The following is an 18,062-nucleotide window of genomic DNA, read 5'->3' as shown; positions in this document are numbered from 1 at the left end:
AACATACACTGTACAGTATACAATACGCTGTTTTTTCTTTTTTTATTTATTTTTTTTACTATATAGATACACATTATTCAATAAAAATTAAAAAATAAAATATATATATATATAAAAAATAATAAAAAAATGTCACCTGTACCTGTTACTTTTCGCAGCGCTGGCTGATAAAGATCAGTATTACAGATAGTGTCTTTATAAAACATGAATCATATTAGATGATCTTAGGAGCACAACCCATAAATAAATAATAATGTAATGTAGCGTAATAAGAGATTCTTTATTTTTCTGATATGTCAGATTTCTTTTAAGTTAATGTGATTAGGAGGAGGGTGTGGCCGGGCCGTGATGGTGCACGGCCAGTGCTGAATCAGCTGATCAGCAGGAGAGCGAGATAAAAGGGGAGCCGGAGGCACCAGTTCGAGAGAGAGATGCACGCAGCTGCGCTGCATGTGTGTCTGTGTTTGTTTATGTTTTAAAGTTCATTTATATCATTAAAGTTTATGTTGACTGTTCAGCCAGTTCCCGCCTCCTCCTTGACCACCTTTACCTGTGACAGTGGTGCCGAAACCCGGGAGGGAGGAGGTATGCAATAAAGAATCCTTGCCCACCTTAACCTGTTACAGTTACAATGTTATGTCTTGAAATTAAAGTGCAATACAAAATTAATAAACCATAACATTATCTTTGTGTTGACTTAAAAATGAAAATTCTGTCATTTACTCACCATCATGATTTTTTTTTTTTTTTTTTTAAACTGCTATTTAGTTTCTTCTGTGGAATATGAGAATACATTGTAAAATGTAGATGCTGCTAATGAGGCTTAAATGAAAGCAAGGCTGTCAGTCCCTATCATAATTCCTGACATCTCCTTTGAGTTCCACCCACAGAAGAAAGTCAGTCATTTGGGTTTGGAACAACATGAATATGAGTATAAATGATGACTCATCTCATTTCACAAATATTTTTTGTCATTTAGACAAATCTTTTTAGTTCTATCAAGGCATTTTGAGGTAAACAGGTTTTAAAGAGTGTCTTTTTTTTAACACTTTAAAGCAAGTCTGTTGGCATTTTTGGTTACAAATTACAGGTTGTCATGCATGTAACTTCAAAAGACAATACATTTGAGTATGCATTTACACACACAAATACTGGAATTGAACATTACAACTGGAGTGCTGGCATTTTGCTGGATTTTGTTGTACATGAACATCTTTATTGCCACGTCATGGTGTTGTATCAGTTGTCTGGGACGGATACTCCAAGTCAGGGTAAGAGCATTCTGCACAAATGATTGGAAAAATAACAGTTACATGTTTAAAACAAGTCTGTTACTGTATAGAAAAGAACATGTTACACATACAAGATTGGGCCATGGAGCTTTGTGATGTCTTACCACGAATAGCACAAAAGTCCCACAACCGTTTCCATCTTTTTGTGATATGGAGCAGAGAGCACCAGTTCTCCAGTATCCTCACAACTCTTTTATTATCATTATTATTATTATTATTGTCCTCCTGTATCTCACAGCCCATATACTTCCTGAGTAAATAAGTGAAACATGCATTGTTTTATAGGGGTAACATGATTATTTCTTGTGACTAACATTGGACTAATCTACCATAACACTAAGTGCTAAAAATAGAAATCCTTAGAAAAATTACTTCAAAAAAAAGTTTTTATTTTATTTTTTATTTTTATACATTAACATAATGTGAAACCAAACGATTGGCATAGCAGATTTGGTACACTGTGTAATATAGGATATTAATTTATAGTTTGTGCTCCTAAGATCATCTAATATGATTCATGTTTTATAAAGACACTATCTGTACTACTGATCTTTTGTAGTGTATAGTAGTGTGTCTGTTTGGATCCGTCATGTAACATTAAGAGTAAAGGGTTTGATGACGCATTTCAGTCAAGAAACTTGGTTAAAATTAAAATAGACTCATACAGTCAGCCATGTTAGCTATTAAGCTAATGATCAGGACACTCTACAAATGGGCAATTTTCAGCTGTCGACATTTAACAAGACACTACACATGTTTATAACTGGGAGAAAATGATACAAACCTTAAATCACAGTATTCCTCTGATGACGCCAATCGAGTAATGTTGCTGTTATCTGATTGGCTTGAGTAGACGATGGGTGGAGTCCACCTATTTGTAGATTTGCATGCACATCTTGACACTTGATTTGTTTCAAAATCGACAAATGCATGTAGTGATCCGCAAATGCTCAGGAAGCGATCCACAAATAAATGCGCGTGATTCACAAATGAATGAGTTGTGTTTGTGACTTAAAAAATATATTTGTAAATATTTGTTTTATTTGCAAATCACATTTCATTTATTTGTGAGTTCAGTTTATTTTTGTGAAACTCCTAACATATATTTATAAATCTCATTCTTTTTATCTGTGAATTAATTTCATTTTTGTGAAACTCCTTACATTTATTTGTGGATCTCATTCAATTTATTTGTGAACCTACTTTCTATTTGTAAATCTCTTTCCATTTGTATGTTAATATGCAACAATTCCAGCTCCATATCATGTAAGCAAAGTTCCCGTTATTATTCTTAGTCCAAATGTTTATTTGTAAGGTGTTGTGGACAGTATTAAAACATCTGTCTATCTGAAAACACAGGGTTTGAGGATGAGGAAAATGTTTACCCCGTGGAAAGACCTCTGATATTGTAAGGAAACAATAGATTTATTCTAAAAGTTACACTTCAAACATTACCACAAAAAAATAAATAAATGAAATTGTGAATACCACATAGAAGCAGTATGAATCGGTGACCAGTCATTGCACGTATTTTGCGTAGGATTTTACGTAGAGCTGCAGCGGTTGCGAACATTGTTAACGTAGCCTCGTAAAATGGCGGAACACGGTGAAGGTAAATAAATTGGCCATCCAAACGGTTGAATGAATGATCTTGATTGACAACGTGTTCATTTAATTCCGTAGGATTCTAAGTGTTTAAAAGTTAGTAGATCTGTATATTGTTAGATTATTACGTCACCAGGATATCTAACTGTACAGATATCATGTAGCTAAATCTGTGGGAAAATTAACCCGTACTGTAATTAATTCGTGTTTTTCTACATGCATGTGGGTCGATGCCTTTAGAACATCCCTGCGGTGTCTCAATATGAGGATGACCCAGTTATTATTGTTTAAATATTTAATGAATTATGAATGCTGTATATCACAACTTTTTTGTTTTGCTTTCTATCACTAAATCGTACAAAACGAATTCTGCAATACCAATGGATATTAAACAGAATGTAGATCTACAGTTGCTTCTTTTAAGGAAAATATATGAATAATCTAATAGGCAATTTTTTTTACCATGATAAAATATCCTAATGTGTTGTATAAAAATATGTTTTAATTTTTATCCATATTTTCAGATTTTTGGGCCCTGTGAATAAAAATAAAAAAGAATAAAAAAAAAAAACACTGTTACAAACTTATAATGACAGTTATTTTTGTTTTCAGATATAGATGCAGAGAGTGAAGATGAATTGTATGAGGTCATTAACATCACAGATTATGCCAGGAGACATCAATGGTGGAGTCGTGTTTTTGGAAACAGTACAGGACCCATTGCAGAAAAGTACTCGGTGGCTTCGCAGATCATGATGGGTGGGGTGACTGGATGGTTAGTATTGATATAAATGAAGGAAAATATGCTGTTTCATATGTCATATGTTAATCTTTGTTAATATGGTCAGCTCCATTATTCTGTACTGTACTACATGCACACAAAATAACTAAATAAATGCATAAATTAATATATCCACTCAAAATGCCTGTTTTCTAGGTGTGCTGGTTATCTCTTTCAGAGGGTTGGGAAAATTATGGCGACTGCTGTTGGAGGGGGATTTCTTTTGTTACAAGTATGGATTATTAAACTGCCTGCGTCATGTAGCCTAGCCATTGTTAATGGGATAGTTCACCCAAAAAGGAAAATTCTCTCATCATTTACTCACCCTCATGCAATCCTAGATATGTATGACTTTCTTCTGCAGAACTCAAACAAAGAATTATAGAAGAATCTCAGCTGTGTAGTTCCATACAATGCAAGTGTATGGTGACCAGACCTTTCAAACTCCAAAAATCACATAAAGGCAGCATAAAAGTAATTAATATGACTTATATTGGTTAAATCCATGTCTTCAGCAGCAATATCAAAGGTGTGGGTGAGAAACAGATCACTTGCACTTGCAGTTCCTTATTCTGAAAGTGAAAATTAAAGTGGAGATTTATTGAAAAAAAGAAAAGAATTGAAATATTTATCTGTTTCTCATCAAAAGTGATTGCATCACTTCAGAAGACATATATTAAACAACTGGAGTCATATGGATTACTTTTATGCTGCCTTTATGTGATTTTTGGAGCTTCTAAGGTCCAGTCACCATTCACTTGCATTGTGTAAAGAACTGAGATATTATTCTAAAAATCTTTGTTTGTGTTCAGCAGAAGAAAGAAAGTCCTACACATCTGGTATGGCATGAGGTTGAGTTAATGAGATAAGGACTCATTACGGTTTCAACCATGATTAGTTTTGTTTTTTTCTTTCAGATTGCCAACCACAGTGGCTATGTGCAGGTGGACTGGAGGAAAGTGGAAAAGGATGTCAATAAAGCTAAAAAGCATTTGAAGAAAAAGGCAAACAAAGCAGCCCCTGAGCTCAATTCCTTTATAGAAGAGGTGGGTATTGCTTTATGGTAGCATCAAGGCTGTATTGACTTTCCTTTGCTTTGTCAGCTTTTTTTCAGGTGTTCCTTCCTATACCAGTCTAGAGTCATGATTATAACACTAGTACAAGGCAATAATTATGACCTTGCAAATTGTGGCATTAAATATTATCCACTCCAATTGCGTTCGGGTAATTTTTTACCCGAGAGATGTAGATAATAACATTTTAATACCACATCGTTTTTAGTACAGGAACCAAACTTTGTGACTTTGTCAAGACTATCAAAATACACATATTTATGTATTTTATATTTTTAATAAAATTGTTTAAGAGATACAACCATTTAAAAAATTGTTACACCTTTTGTGTTTGCGGGTCAGTTTTGACCCGGGCATCATTTGTGGCTTTACACATGATATTATGTAGATTTTTTTGTACATCTATGAATTAGATTTTTTCTTATAAACACTTCACTTACATTTAGCCTCTTTCCTATACTCTCTCACACACTTTTTTGTCTCACTGAGACTGCATCTTGTTTACAAACATGCACACACACATACAGTCATACACAGACACGTACACATTCCTGTACAAAACAGACATGACAGATGTAAGAAACATAACAGATAAACTAAGTCAAAGATACTATGGCCTAAAGGGGGTGTGGCAAGACTTTGTTCACGCACACATTAGTCTAAATAGGGCTTGAAAGAGGAAATTGTCCACATTTTACCGAACCAGTTTGCAGCATCCTCACTCATCAACATTCAGCAGTTCATGCAAGTAAATAGAACAGGTTTTGCTTAAAAACATAGTAAAGAAGTATGAATATTGTATACTTGAGTTGTACAGTTGTTTTGATGATGTTTAGTTGAAAAAGAATACGTTGGTTTCATAACTTTTGACCACCAAGCCGTATTGAGCAGTTATGAGTAATAGGAAATTCATTCAAATTACTAGTCATTTTCTAATTAGATTAATATAAATAGTATATTTTGTTAGAAATGTTGATACATTTTTTTTTCTCACATGTATCAGACTGGTTTTGCTGTAGTTAATGTATATTTTGAAATGTCAAAGAATTTCTACATTTTATCATTTCTTAAAAAAATGGCATATTAATTAATAAATTGAATATTTGTCAGTTATCATGCCAAAAATATAAATCTTTTTACATGTATGAACAGTTAAGAACTTATTAATGACTTAAAATATAGTTTTAGATGAAAATCATTGGGTTATGAATGACTTATAAGCTTGAATTTCACCTGGTCAAAATTGACCCATGAATGCAAAAGGTGTATGCAGATTCTGAGTGCAATAGGAGGGTTAATGTTTGAAATTTTTTAAAGAACTGTTATTACTAGGTTTATTCTAATATTTATTATTCTGTGTATATATTTCAGTTACACAAACAGTTTAAAGTTGGCCCCAACAGGGTTATTATAATACTGCCACTGAAATACTGTACATTATATTTGTCTCTTTAGCTATTTTGCCCTGCCACACAATTCTAAAAAGTAATTTGTATCATTATTTAGTGCATGCACCTAAAGCTTTAGTTGTTGCCATATGTTAAGTCCTGTATGTAATGTAATTTTGTTATACAGTCTACAGAATTTGTGAAGAGGAATATTGTTATTTCGGGTGGATTTGTTGGAGGATTTCTGCTGGGTTTGGCATCCTGAATGAAACCTTGACCCACTGTATTACTACTGATCTAAGTTGAGGATCACAGTGATACCACACTGAAACTTGATGTACTGTAAAAAGCGCAGTGTGAAATGGACATTTGATGAGCTATAGAGCTGTTCAGGTTGTAGCTCAAAAACCCAGAAGAGTAGAATTTTCAACATAATTCAAAATAAAAATCATGGTGGCTTCACAATTCACATTTGGGGAATGACTGTGTAATTTATGTTGTAGAACAAAACGGCCAAGTAACGTTTACCACAGACCTTATACATTTTAAGTCAGAAGTTTACACACACCTTATCCAAATACATTTAAACTCAGTTTTTCACAATTCCTGACATTTAATCATTGAAAACATTCCCTGTCTTAGGTCAGTTAAGATCACTACTTTATTTTAAGAATGTGAAATGTCAGAATAATAGTAGAGAGAATTATTTATTTCAGCTTTTATTTCTTTCATCACATTCCCAGTGGGTCAGAAGTTTACATACACTTTGTTAGTATTTGGTAGCATTGCCTTTAAATTGTTTAACTTGGGTCAAATGTTTTGGGTAGCCTTCCACAAGCTTCTCACAATAAGTTGCTGGAATTTTGGCCCATTCCTTCAGACAGAACTGGTGTAGCTGAGTCAGGTTTGTAGGCCTCCTTGCTCACACATGCTTTTTCAGATTTAGGTCAGGGCTTTGTGATGGCCACTCCAATACCTTGACTTTGTTGTCCTTAAGCCATTTTGCCACAAATTTGGAGGTATGCTTGGGGTCATTGTCCATTTGAAAGACCCATTTGCAACCAAGCTTTAACGTCCTGGCTGATGTTTTGAGATGTTGCTTCAATATATCCACATAACTTTCCTTCCTCATGATGCCATCTATTTTGTGAAGTGCACCAGTCCCTCCTGCAGTAAAGCACCCCCACAACATGATGCAGCCACCCCATCACGGTTGGGATGGTGTTCTTCGGCTTGGAAGCCTCAACCTTTTTCCTCCAAACATAACTATGGTCATTATGGCCAAAAAGTTACATTTTTGTTTCATCGGACCAGAGGACATTTCTCCAAAAAGTATGATCTTTTTCCCCATGTGCACTTGCAAACTGTAGTCTGGCTTTTTTATGGCGGTTTTGGAGCAGTGGCTTCCTCCTTGCTGAGCAGCCTTTTAGATTATGTCGATATAGGACTCGTTTTACTGTGGATATAGATACTTGTCTACCTGTTTCCTCCAGCATCTTCACAAGGTCCTTTGCTGTTGTTCTGGGACAAACTACGTTCATCTCTAGGAGACAGAATGCATCTCCTTCCTGAGCGGTATGATGGCTGCGTGGTCCCATGGTGTTTATACTTGCGTACTATTGTTTGTACAGATGAATGTGGTACCTTCAGGCATTTGGAAATTGCTCCCAAAGATGAACCAGACTTGTGGAGGTCCACAATTGTTTTTCTGAGGTCTTGGCTGATTTCTTTTGATTTTCCCATGATGTCAAGCAAAGAGACACTGAGTTTGAAGGTAGGCCTTAACATACATCCACAGGTACACCTCCAATTCAGTACACCTCCTATCAGAAGCTAATTGGCTAATTGTCTAAAGGCTTGACATCATTTTCTGGAATTTTCCAAGCTGCTTAAAGGCACAGTTAATTTAGTGTATGTTAACTTCTGATCCACTGGAATTGTGATATAGTCAATTAAAAGTGAAACAATCTGTCTGTAAACAATTGTTGGAAAAATTACTTGTCATGCACAAAGTAGATGTCCTAAACGACTTGCCAAAACTATATTTTGCTAATATTAAATCTATGGAGTGGTTAAAAAATGAGTTTTAATGACTTCAACCTAAGTATATGTTAACTTCTGACTTCAACTGTAAATCTAAAACTGCATTTAAAAAAAAAAAAACCCATAGGAAAATCCAGAGGTAACCCATGTCGAATTAGCCTTCACATACAAATTTAAGTCATGGCTGAACAGCTCTATTGTTGAACATACTGTAGTTCCCCAAAAATGTTGTTCATCATAGTATATTTCAAACCTCCGGATGGAGAGAAAAAATATCTTGTGCCAAAAACTTTTTTAAAGAAAATTGTAGGCATGCTTCAGTGTGATTTTTTTTCTTTCTTTTATTTGTTCATGTTCAGCTTTCTGCTCATTGTCTATCTGTAAGAGATCAATATAAAGCTAGTTACATAAATTCTTTCTTTCTTTTTTTACTTGGTTTTGAAACAGTTATTTGATTAAATGTTTCTGTATTTTCTTAGTGATGTATTTATGAATGTACAGTGTAACCCACCAATAACATGTTTGTGAAAATAATAAAACATAGTCTGTTTCTGATTATTTTATGTGTATTCATGCATTTTACAAAATTATTATGTTATGCAGTTGTGGCACTCCCTATTATTGTTTTGTTTTGGTTTTAAAGGAGTATTCCGGTTTCAATACAGGTTAAGCGCAATCAACAGCATTTGGGGCATAATGTTGATTACCACAAAAAATAATTTTACATTGTAAAAAATCGAGGTTACAGTGAGGCACTTACAATGGAAGTAAATGGGACAAATTTTTGGAGGGTTTAAAGGCAGAAATGTGAAGATTATTATTTTATTAAAGTACTTACATTTATTCTTCTGTTAAAACTAATGTATTAATTGAGCTGTAAGGTTGTTTAATTTGTCATTTTAACAGTCTTTAGGGTGTGTTGACATTACATCATCATGGCAATGAAGTTGTAAAATTGGCTACAACTTAAAGAAAAGGATAGTAAACGATTTTATCACACCAAAATCATGTTAAAACGCATACTGTTTGTGTCTTCTGGGTATATTTTAAAAACAGTAAGAAAAAAAATGATTTTTGCTTTTTTAAAAGAAAAGAAGAGTGAAAATGTATTTTTGTGGTAATCAAAATTATGCCACAAATGCTGTCGATTGAGCTGAACTTGTATTGATAAAATATACACGCATGTGTTTGCTGCATGGTTTGGGAGTGGCAGGATATGAATTTACAATTGCTATTTAAAAAAAATACGCCAATTTGCCCTTAAATATGACGTTCAAACGCAAGTAATGTTAATTCCCAAGTTGAAGTACCTCAGTAGATGAGTGCAGAGTATATATGTATAATTATATTAATATATAATTAAAATAAAGTATTTGACTAAAAGTGCAATCTATTTTCTTTTCTCTTTACATCATTATAACTCTCCTAAAATTTACCTCATACATTCAGTTCTAAAGGGAATTTGTTCCCTTCTCACTCACTCACAAAGAGTGGCGTGCTGTCATAGCAACCATGTTACGTTCCGTTTCCGTTTGTCCTACGACGGCCGTCTCGTTTAAACGAGGCTTGTTTAAAGGTGGATGCTCGGTATGCTGCAGCCTTCAAATGACTTGTCCTACCAAGCACGCAGCCTTCGAAAAGAGACACAGCTATAATGTAAACAATTACCTATTCGTTTATCACGTGGTCTACGTTTAGTTGCCTAGCAATGATATTTACTAACAAATTGTTACCTTGGCAACACAGTTGTACAGGAGTACTCCAAGCCTTATTAGCTTACCTACACAAGAGCCATGGCGTTGCCGATGCTACCTGGTAATTCAGTCAATAAAAATATAAGTAGTGTCATAATTGCATTTTTTTGTCTGTCTCCAAGAAAGAAAAAGAAAGCAAACGAATTTTCTTTTCTCAAAATTGCTGTGAACAGAAGTTGTGTATGTATACAGATCAGCCACAACATTAAAACCACCTGCCTAATATTGTTTAGGTACCCCTCGTGCTGCCAAAACAACGCCAACCCGCAGCTCAAGATAGCATTCTGAGATGATATTCTTCTCACCACAATTGTACGGTTATCTGAGTTACCGTTGACTTTGTCAGTTCTAACCAGTCTGGCCATTCTCTGTTGACCTCTCTCATCAACAAGGCATTTCCGTCTACAGAACTGCCGCTCACTGGATGTTTATTGTTTTTGCCACCATTCTGAGTAAACTCTAGAGTCTGTTGTGTGTGAAAATCCCAGGAGATCAGCAGTTATAGAAAAACATCTCAGTTACGTACGTAACCTTGGATCCCTGAGATGAAGGGAACGAGACATTGCGTTTATTAAAACATATGGGGAATGCCTTCTTACATGACCTAGTTGAAACCTCTCTACAATAACACCAATATTCTAATATTGGCTATGGTGTTTGAGCCCCGCCTGTTTTGGCGCAAAACTGTCCGCTGTAAAAACAGGTGCACAAATACCATTTCCTCAGAATTCACTGAGAACAAGGAGTGCATCGCTTGTGCCTCAAGAACTCTTGAGTCTTGTAGTGCGGCTAGCATTCGCAATGTTACGTCTCAGGGAACCGAGGTTACATATGTAACCGAGATGTACCTTTACGACTCAGTACACTTGACATCGCATTTATTATCGCATATGAGGAACAGAATCCCATCATGCTGCACTACACGACATAACCTCCCAGAAAGTAAGCATGACGCCGCAGTCTCGTGGGACAGTGACCAACATGAGTATGCCGCAGTGAGTGACCCTCATGTTGGGCCAGGAGGGGAGCACTCAGAATGAATATATGAACTATAGTCATATAGTATGAATTTGTATGAGTACATATATGAGTACGAACCCAGTCGGGAAGGGAGTTTATTTATTTTAAAAAGAGAATGCATGTACATGTACAAGACTTTCACGAAATTCTTCAGTGCCTGATATCAACATGCAGGGACAGAGCTATGAGAAGCACACATTAGAAGCTCAGTTACAGTTATTGCACTAAAAAAACAACATGTTTGCGTGTAATTTGGAGTGGTGGTGGCGTAGTGGGCTAAAGCACATATCTGGTAATCAGAAGGTTGCTGGTTCAATCCCCACAGCCACCACCATTGTGTCCTTGAGCAAGGCACTTAACTCCAGGTTGCTCCAGGGGGATTGTCCCTGTAATAAGTGCACTGTAAGTCACTTTGGATAAAAGCGTCTGCCAAATGCGTAAAAGTAAATGTATTTATAATGTAAGTGCTTGTAACTTATGGTAAATTACAATGGCCTGAATGCAGGAGGTTGTGTAAAATAATGGGGAGCTCATCCTTAAAGGGAGGAGCATAAGTATATATATTTGGCCAGTGAATAACAAGTGCTCTAAACAAAAGGTTTGCTAAGAGAGAGATGTTACGTCTAGGTTGTAAAACCTTGCAAATGTGTTTTGAGAAGACCATCCTGCTGCAAAACAGATGTCTTGTAAGGACACACCATTTGTCCATGCCCATGAGAAGGACATGCCTCTAGTTTGTGCTTTAACACCAATTAGGCAAGTCTTCCCTGCAACTCATAAATCAGCGCAATTGCATTGACAGTCCAGTGAGAAAGTCTTTGCTTGGAGATGGACAATCCTTTCGTGCATCCTCCATAGCATACAAAGAGCTGATCAGACAGTCTGAACTGACGTGTATGCACAACGTATGCGTGTAGTGCCCACACAGGGCATAACAAATGCAATGATTGTTCCTCATCCAAATTAAATGGAGGAGGGAAGAATGCCTGAAGGTGAACCACCTGCGTTCTGAAGGGTGTGGTTAGGACCTTAGGCACATAACCTTTTCTGGGTTTGACAGTGGCTTTTGAAAGACCAGGGCCAAACTCCAGACATGAATTGCCAATTGATAGTGCATGCAGATCACTGACCCGCTTTACTGAGGCCAGAGCCAGCAGTTGTGCAGTCTTAATGGAGATCATGCACAAATCAACAGTCTAAATGCTCGAAGGGGGGCCCTGTGAGAACTTTTAGGATTAAAGTTTAGTCCCAAATTGGGACTGTAGTCAGGCGAGGTGGGTTTAATCGTCTTGCTCCTTTAAGGAACTTTATGATTAAATCATGCTTGCCTATAGAGGCGCCGGCTTCATGTGTGTGATACACAGATATATTTGCCACATATACTTTGAGCATTGACGGAGCGAGTCCTGCGTCTAATCGCTGTTGAAGAAATATGAGAATTAACGCATACTTGCGCCATTGCGTCCACTCTCAGCAGGGCTTGTGACTTCGAGTACCAGAGGGGATAGTGGATAGTCCCCACTGAGGCAAATAGATTGATTTCTGCTTTGCCGAATATTTCTCAAATCCTCAGTACAGTTTGAGGATGAAGTCTCCATTCGCCCGGTATCACCCCTTGGTGTGACAGTGGGGCCGCACTGTAATTAAGGTGGCCTGGGACATATGTCGCTCTCAGAGAGATGAGATGACACTTGCTCCAGAGGAGGAGGTGACGTGTCAGTCTCAACAGTGGCAGTGAATGAATTCCATCCTGGCGGTTTATATATGCCAAAACTGTCATGTTGTCTGAGCGAACCAGGACATGACAGTTCACTATTTCTGTCTGAAAAGCCTTTAAGGCTAGAAATACAGCCATTAGCTCTAGGCGGATGATGTGCCATGCTTTCTTCACCCCATCCAGGGGCTGAAAGTCGGGCGTCCATCGCACACCACCCCCCAACCTGTGTTGGAAGCATCCGTAGTCACCACTTTCCACCTGACAACTCCCCAGTTTGAACTGAGACAGACACTGTAGAATGGCCTGAACATGCTCGCTCGCGAGCTGCACGCGCCCGCTTGTGGAGTCGAGATGGACTCCCAAAAAGGAGATTTGTTGGCTGGGGGAGAGTGTGCTCTTCGCCCAGTTCACATTGAGACCCAAGTTGTTTAGCTGCTGAAGCAGTAAGTCTCTGTGCTGGCATAACAGAGCCTCTGATTGTGCCAGTAACAGCCAATCATCTAGGTAGTTCAAGATGCGCATGCCGCTCAGCCTCAGAGGGGCGAGAACCGCATCGATGCACTTTGTGAATGTGCGAGGAGCCAGAGACAGTCCGAAGGGCAGGACTTTGAATTGATATGCTGTTCCTCGAACGCGAATCTCAAAAACATTCTGTGATGTCATAAAATTTGGATATGAAAGCACACATCCTTCAGATCTATCGACTCAAACCAATCGTATGGGCGTACATGCGATAAGATCCGTTTCTGGGTAATCATTTTCAACGGGCACTTTGTTAGTGCACGATTTAAATGTCTCAGATCCAGGATCGTCCGAAGCCCGCCATCTTTCTTTGGGACAAGAAGATAATGGCTGTAAAACCCTTTTTGGGCTTGACAATTTGATACAATCTCTATAACGCTTTTTACGAGGAGATTGTGTATTTCTGCTCGTAACACTTCGGATGAAACCGTGGAAGATAGAACACTGATGAAATGAGGTGGCCAGCATGCAAATTGGATCGTATAACCATGTTCGATCTTTTTTTGCACCCATTCTGAAATAGGGCTCGCCATGCATCCACGTAACAGGACAGAGGGCAATTTGGTTTGTTTACCATATGATATAATGCGTCGCTCACTATAGGGAAGCAGTTGCGCATAATGTGTGTGCTTTGAAGAGGAAAAGGGCTCTTTATTGAGAATGTGTGAGCATCTCGTGCATTGCAACGAATGCTGTATTGTTTTTATGCACTTATTGAAATTTTCAGACAAACAGTAGTGGGGAGATGGGGAACAGTGTTTTGTGTCTCCAATCGAGCCTTTTTTGGACAGACCTGGAGGGAACCTCAGGCTCTGCTTTCAGCTTCAAAGGGTTGTGCCTGTCAGGAGTGCTTTTGTTGCGTGTGCTGATACATGGGTGCCGTTGAGGCAGCAGGTATGGGGCTTTTAGTTGGGCGCTGGCTTGAAACAGCGAGGGCGAACCGGCTGTGATGTACTCTTTTTGGGCATAAAGTGTCTCATAGCCTGTGACTGCTGCTGAGTCGTGACGTAACGCTCAGCAAACTTGTTCACAGAGCCGCCAAAGAGGCCGGCTGGAGACACTGGAGCATCCAACTGAGTGGATTTTTCCTTATCACATATTTCTGCGAGGGTCAGCTATATATGTTGATCCAGAACTGCTAGGTTGCCCATGGACTTGCTGATGGCCTGCGCAGTGACTTTCGTGGCATGCAGCGCTAAGTCTGTAGCGGTGCAGAGCTCGTTGAATGTCTCTGGATTGAAGCCGTGCTCATCTATTTGCTTTAGGAGCTTGGCTTGAAATACCTGGAGCAACGCCTTTGCGTGGAGTGCTGATCCAGCTTGTCCTGCTGCTGAGTAAGCTTTTCCCGCCAGTGCGGACGATTGTTGACGCGGTTTGGAAGGATTTATGGGGCGTGATTTCCACAGCCTGTTACTCGTTGGGCAGAGGTGTGCACCTCCTCCACAGGTGGTAGTTTGGCATAACCATTTTCTTCCCCGTGATCCACATTAGAGAGGATGGCATCACTGCATGAGCATGCCGAGAAGGGCACGCACCAGGACTTAAACAGTTTGTTATGAACTTCAGGGAAGAATGGGGCTGATTTACGGGATGCTGCCATTTAATGGCTTCTGGACTGCTGGAACCATTTATCGAGGCGAGCCTGTTCAGGTTCCTCTGTGGGTGACCACTCAAAGTGAAGCTCTTCGACTGCCCTTGCAAGGATGCGGAGTGAGCTAGCAAACTCCAGGGGTGGTAGCCAGCGTATTTTACCACTGATCTACCCAGGCCCCCTTCGGCGAGAAATGTTGAACATGTCGGCAATGCTGACGAAGGCCGTTGCTGACTTGGAGGATCTTGCTGTAATACGTCAATCGATCACTGCCATGGAGAGGTAGTTACAAGGGTGGGGGATGTCGAGAAACGGATAGATTATCTGGAGTCATCGGAGAGGGAATTATCTGCAAATCCACTGGCGATCAAGGTGGATTTGTAGCGTGTCTGGGAGAAGTTGTAGGACTTTGAGAACCATGGCCGGTGGAATGACATCCGTATTGTTGGAATTCCTGAGGCCGAAGAGGGTCAGGATATGGTGAAATTCCTGGACGGGCTCTTTCCGAGTGTGCTCAACATAACAGGCCATAAGCTGGAAATCGAGCGAGCTCACAGGGTTCCGGCTTGCCGATCTGCTGAGGTAGACAGGCCCAGATCAATTCTGGCCAAAATTCTGAGATCATCCAATAAAGATCTCGTGTTAAGCGAGATGAGGAATAAAGATAGGCTTTCTTGGAAGAACCACAGCATTTTCTTGTTCCCAGACTTTGCGTATTTGACAAGAGAGAAACGTGATTGATTCAAGGAATGCAAGAAACTCTTCCATCAACAGAAGGTCGCTTTTGCACTGATGTTCCCGGCCAAATTGAGAATAGATGCTAAGGATGGCCTGAGTCAACTGAACATTCACTTGACTGTCCGAGGAAACTGAGTTCCTTTTTTGTTTCTTTTTGTGCTGGTTCCGCCTAGCAGCTGGAGTTTGTTTTTTGGAGTAACACTCCTTCGGGACAGTGTTGTGGATGAATTTGCATGTTCTTTGTGCTTATGCCTCCTATTTTTTAGATCTTATGCTACAGAACTGGCTTAACTTTTGTTAGAAGTTTACACAGAATCGTTAAAGAATGGAAAGCTTCCGCCAACCATGACACAAGCCCGGATCAGTCTGATTCTTAAAAAGAACAAAGATCCAAATAAGTGTAAGAGTTAGCATCCAATTTCCCTGATCCAGCTAGATGTTAAAATATTGTCAAAAATTTTGGATAACCGATTAAGTAAAGTTAAAACATCTCATATACATATAGATCAGGTGGGGTTTATTCGGGGCCACAGCTCTTCTGATAACATTAGTTGTTTCATCAATATCATGTGGTCAGTGGCGAATGATCAGACTCCGCCATCTCACTTTACACTGAAAAGGCATTTCATATGGTAGAATGGGATTATTTTTTAAAGATTTTGGAAATATATGGGTTCGGGAATACTTTTATAGGAAGGATTAAGTTACTTTATAGACACCCTGTAGCAGCGGTACAAACAAATGGATTAATCTCAGATTATTTTACTCTGGATAGGGGCACCTGGCAGGGTTGCCCTCTTTCTCCATTATTGTTCTGCCTTGCCCTGGTGTAACACTGACTCAGGCTGAGAGGGATCCATGTGCAGTTTATTAACACAACAAGTTCAGAGTACAAACAGGCGTGGGTAAAATAACTAGGGCAACCAACAATATCAGAGACAGGGCAGTAGCGTAGTCAAACAGGCAAAGGATCGGGGCAGGCAGCAAAACAGCAATAGAGATAGTCCAGGCAAACACAGTAATAGGCAGGCAGCAGAGAATCGTACAAGGTCAATCTAAAGCAGAGTCAAACACGGGTAGATCAACAGAGTAAGTAATAATGCTCAGAAATGTAGCCGGGGCAAACAAGACTTTGCAATGAATGAACACACACATTGGGTTTAAAAACACCAGGCATGTGGGCACTTGGGGAGTGTAGTTCAATGTTAATATTCAGGTGAGTGAGACCTCCGGTGGTCGATTGAGGAATCTTCACTGGCGTTCGTGACAGAGCCCCCCCCCCAGAGCACATCCGACATCGGTGTGTTCCTCGAGGTCGAGGGGCCGGTTTCTCTGGGTGAGTCCTATGAAATTCTGTGATAAGATTGGGGTCGAGGATATCATCCGCCTTGACCCAGGACCTCTCCTCTGGACCGTACCCCGTAATCTACCAGATATTGGATCTGGCTTTCCCGACATCTGGAATCTAGCAGATCTCGTACTAGGAATGCCTTCTCACCATCCACGATCATGGGTGAGGGGCCTGCATCACTGCCTTCCTCCTCCACCCTTGGACCACTGGCAGGTTTCAGCAGAGAGACATGAAAAGTGGGAGAAATACGATAATTAGCAGGTAATTGGAGGCGATATGACACAGGATTGATTTGTCTTAGGATTTTGAACGGACCCACATACCTGGGACTGAGCTTCTTGCAAGGTAGACGGAGATGGAGGTCCTGGGTTGAAAGCCACACCCACTGTCCTGGAACGTAGTTGGGACTGGGACGACGATGGTGGTCCACTTGTTCCTTTCCCCTGTTGATGGCATGCTGTGGATGGACATGAGCTTGATCCCAAACAGCCTCACTATGCTGAAACCAGTCGTTAACAGCAGGTACATCAGACGGTTCCGTGACCATGGAAATAGAGGCGGTTGGAACCCCAGAACACACTGAAAGGGCGTCAATTTTGTGGAGGGTTTGAGGATCGAGTTCTGCACATATTCTGCCCAGGGAAGAAAGCGGCTCCAGTCGGCTTGATTCTGTTGACAGTACATGCGAAGGAATTTGGTGAGTTCATGATTCAGACATTCCGTCTGGCCATTAGACTGGGAGTGATAACCTGAAGTGAGACTTATATTGACATTAAGTGGTCGAAAGAAAGCTGTCCAAACCCTTGATGTAAACTGAGGGCCCCGGTCAGAGACAATGTCTTCAGGAAGACCATAGTAGCAGAACACATAATGGAAAAGATGTTCTGTGGTTTCAAAGGCTGATGGAAGCTTAGACATGGGTATTAGTCGACATGCCTTAGAAAAATGATCAATGACAGTTAATATGGTGGTGTTACCTTGGGAGATGGGTAGATCGGTGACGAAATCAATGACGATATGGGACCAAGGTCATTGTGGAATGGGTAGAGGTTTGTAGCAACCCTGCCGGTAGTTGTCTGGAGGTTTTTGCTGTGGCGCAGATGTGACAAGCGTTCACGAATGTATTGGTGTCTGCCTGTATTGTCTCCCACCAGAACCGATTTCTTAACAATCGTACTGTGGTAGTA

The 18,062-nt window shown here is 39.6% G+C and overlaps 1 protein-coding gene across 1 annotated transcript; it reads left to right on the top strand.

The window, feature by feature from the left end:
• The first annotated feature begins 2,859 nt into the window (after positions 1-2,859).
• LOC127447460 (FUN14 domain-containing protein 1-like) lies at positions 2,860-9,506 on the top strand. The gene is made up of 5 exons (XM_051709349.1): positions 2,860-2,904; positions 3,510-3,672; positions 3,835-3,910; positions 4,596-4,724; positions 6,327-9,506. The coding sequence occupies exons 1-5, from the start codon at positions 2,886-2,888 to the stop codon at positions 6,402-6,404; spliced, it is 465 nt and encodes a 154-aa protein (XP_051565309.1). The 5' UTR covers positions 2,860-2,885; the 3' UTR covers positions 6,405-9,506.
• Positions 9,507-18,062: the final 8,556 nt, after the last annotated feature.

This window comes from Myxocyprinus asiaticus, chromosome 10 (assembly GCF_019703515.2).
Source record: "Myxocyprinus asiaticus isolate MX2 ecotype Aquarium Trade chromosome 10, UBuf_Myxa_2, whole genome shotgun sequence".
In the NCBI taxonomy this organism is placed as follows: domain Eukaryota; kingdom Metazoa; phylum Chordata; class Actinopteri; order Cypriniformes; family Catostomidae; genus Myxocyprinus; species Myxocyprinus asiaticus.
This window is presented reverse-complemented; position numbering and strand designations above follow the sequence as displayed.

What these genes read in the sequence shown, in the direction of transcription:
- LOC127447460 (XM_051709349.1), top strand. An exon ending in ATGGGTGGGGTGACTGGATG is followed by an intron (nt 3,673 to 3,834) that starts GTTAGTATTGAT and finishes CCTGTTTTCTAG; the next exon opens with GTGTGCTGGTTATCTCTTTC. An exon ending in GGGGATTTCTTTTGTTACAA is followed by an intron (nt 3,911 to 4,595) that starts GTATGGATTATT and finishes TTTTTCTTTCAG; the next exon opens with ATTGCCAACCACAGTGGCTA.